The 3,091-nt window shown below is 40.0% G+C and overlaps 1 protein-coding gene across 1 annotated transcript in view; it reads right to left on the reverse strand.

The window, feature by feature from the left end:
• Positions 1-306: 306 nt before the first annotated feature.
• The window catches only part of LOC103517374, a 6,654-nt gene continuing 3,869 nt past the window's right edge, over positions 307-3,091 (reverse strand). Inside the window, exons 2-5 of the mRNA XM_008482404.3 lie at positions 2,088-2,228; positions 1,458-1,733; positions 778-1,044; positions 307-498 (exon numbers count right to left, since the gene is read on the reverse strand). Of these exons, the coding sequence (XP_008480626.1) occupies positions 307-498; positions 778-1,044; positions 1,458-1,733; positions 2,088-2,228 (876 nt within the window). The remainder of the gene's footprint in view (positions 499-777; positions 1,045-1,457; positions 1,734-2,087; positions 2,229-3,091) is intronic.

A 3,091-nucleotide genomic window follows, 5' to 3' on the forward strand; every position in this document is an offset into this window, starting at 1 on the left:
AAGTGGGTTAGAATTTGTATACGTGAGTCAGTCAGTCAGTCAGTCAGTTACACAAGGGGCTGTATATATTTATAGGACTATTCCATACCTCGGCTGGGATTGAACCCACGCCCTCCTGTTTACCAGTCGAGCGCCTTGACCACTACACCTAAAATTCCATACCTCGGCTGGGATTGAACCCACGCCCTCCTGTTTACCAGGCGAGCGCCTTGACCACTACACCACCAGGTTTTACCTGTTCAGATTGTACCAAGACTAGATTATTCTCTGCTATGAGAGGTGTGTTCAGATTCAACTAAAACCTGTTCAGATTGTACCAGGACTAGATGATTCTCTGCTATGAGAGGTGTGTTCAGATTCAACTATTAGCTGTTCAGATTGTACCAGGACTAGATATGTTTCTCTGCTATCAGAGGTGTGTTCAGATTCAACTATTACCTGTTCAGATTGTACCAAGACTAGATTATTCTCTGCTATGAGAGGTGTGTTCAGATTCAACTAAAACCTGTTCAGATTGTACCAGGACTAGATTATTCTCTGCTATGAGAGGTGTGTTCAGATTCAACTATTACCAGTTCAGATTGTACCAGGACTAGATGATTCTCTGCTATGAGAGGTGTGTTCAGATTCAACTATTACCTGTTCAGATTGTACCAGGACTAGATTATTCTCTGCTATGAGAGGTGTGTTCAGATTCAACTAAAACCTGTTCAGATTGTACCAGGACTAGATTATTCTCTGCTATGAGAGGTGTGTTCAGATTCAACTACATATTACCTGTTCAGATTGTACCAGGACTAGATATGGTTCTCTGCTATCAGAGGTGTGTTCAGATTCAACTATTACCTGTTCAGATTGTACCAGGACTAGATGGTTCTCTGCTATGAGAGGTGTGTTCAGACTCCAGCGGACTATGGCATAATCTCTTATCAAATAGTAAAGGAGACCATCTGGTTCATCGCAATATAGACCAGATGAGATACCTAGCTTGTAGCCCAGGAACCGAGTTTGTAGTGTGAGACTAGACATGTTCGAGGCAGCGCTCTGAAAATAAAGAGAAGAGGGTTTCATTCAAATGAATATATGCCGATGGGTCAGCTTGGAGAGTAGGGCGTCTGCCTTGTAAGTGATGGCAATTTTATCCCAAACACATAAGGTTCGTGCTCAGAATGGCTGGCTTTCTCCTTCTCGCTTTGATTTCGTAAAGATAACTTCGGCTGTTACAGTAGCCTCTATTACCCCTTGATGGAGAACGTTAAACTGAGAATGAGTCTGTTTGTCAAGCCTCAGGTAATCTGATATTAACATGAAACATTGAGCATGAGCATGAGCGTACACTCTGCTATACATTTTACAACCTGATGGTTGAAAATCTCAATATATCTATTAAATCTAGTCTTAAAAGGGTAGGTAATAATTTTAACTCAGATAATACTAATTAACCCTTCAATACTCACCAATCTCTTTTGTATATCTCGTGCGGACAGAGTAAATAACATGTCACTATCGTACGACGTCATATAGAGGTGGCCATTGCAGGCACCGAGGGTTAACACGGGAACAATGTACTCGTTGTATCTCGCGTAACATCGGGTGTATTCGAGATCAGTCGGTTTCATAACGAGTATACTACAGTCACCTGCATCACTTATGTAGAGAACATCACTGTGTGTGTCTAGGATGAGGGAGTTGAGATGATGGTTATCGATAGTGTCCAGTACCCTCTGTTTTACCTGTACCAAAATAATTTACATTTACCAAACATCATGTACTTCCCGATACCGATGGGTGGTCAAAAGGTACCTACAGATTCCCACTAGCACGGACCCAACTTTTCCTAGTGATGTTTTTTTTTTGTTATTTTTTAGTGAGGCGTATAACATATTGTAGAAATTAGTATTCCTTGTCTGAGATATAAAAAAGAAAAAGAAATGCAATGCAATGCAATGAATAGAGAGTACTCTCATTAGTAATGAATCTTCGTCGGTCGGCGTGGAAACAATAATTATTGTGGACGAAGATTTTTACAGTCGCATCTGTCAATATCAGAAAAAGTTGCTGAAGTAACACGTACAGTATGCACTTACAAATGAGCTGAACCAGACATCATACTGGATAATTTTAGCAGGACATTTCTTGCTGCCAGTGTCCAGAACGAAGAGGAATTTGGCTTTCAAGTCCATGGCAAGCGATACGCCCGACTGTAGAGCATTGCAATCTCCAGGAATCTAGAATAGAAATCAAAGACAGAGGTCAAGTAACTAATACGTTTAACATTGGATACTTTTTTTAAGAGGTTTGACGGAGGGAACTGTAACTGCTAGGGTCTTATCGTCCCGAAATCGAAGAGAGAAGGAAGACAGGATAGGAGAAAGCCAGCCGTTCCGAGAACGAACATTATCCCATCAGGATAAAATCCGCCCCGGGCGGGAATCGCAGAGGGACTGTAACTGCTATGGTCTTATCGTCCCGAAATCGAAGAGAGAAGGAAGACAGGATAGGAGAAAGCCAGCCGTTCCGAGAACGAACATTATCCCATCAGGATAAAATCCGCCCCGGGCGGAAATCGAACCCGCGGCCTAGCGCTTACAAGGCAGACGCACTACCAACTAAGCTAACTAGGCTGGCTTGGATACTTTACAGTGGTTTATAATTCCGACTCGGAGTTTCGTCTACCTTGTAGACTTTTTCAAGAGTTTTTCTTGAAAAATTCTACAAGATAGACGAAACTCGGAGTCAGAATTAAAAATAAAAACGACTCATGATAAAGGATGTCCAAATAAATAAATTTATTATGAATGACATCAGTCAAGAATAAAAGGGTGTTCAGTACACTGTATCATTCGGTACCGAGTTTAAAGGAAACATCAAAATTTGAGACAAAATTCAATTCGAAACCTACGTAGAAAGTAGAACGGTCCAAAGCCGGATTTCAAAGAACCAAAACAAAATTATTTAAGCCAAGATTAAAATATCAATAGAGGTGTCCTTATCCCTGTACACATAGTTAATAATAATAATAATAATAATAATAATAATAATAATAATAATAATAATAATAATAATAATAATAATAATAATAATAATATTA

The sequence above is a fragment of the Diaphorina citri genome, unplaced genomic scaffold (assembly GCF_000475195.1).
Source record: "Diaphorina citri unplaced genomic scaffold, Diaci psyllid genome assembly version 1.1 scaffold1827, whole genome shotgun sequence".
Taxonomy (NCBI): domain Eukaryota; kingdom Metazoa; phylum Arthropoda; class Insecta; order Hemiptera; family Psyllidae; genus Diaphorina; species Diaphorina citri.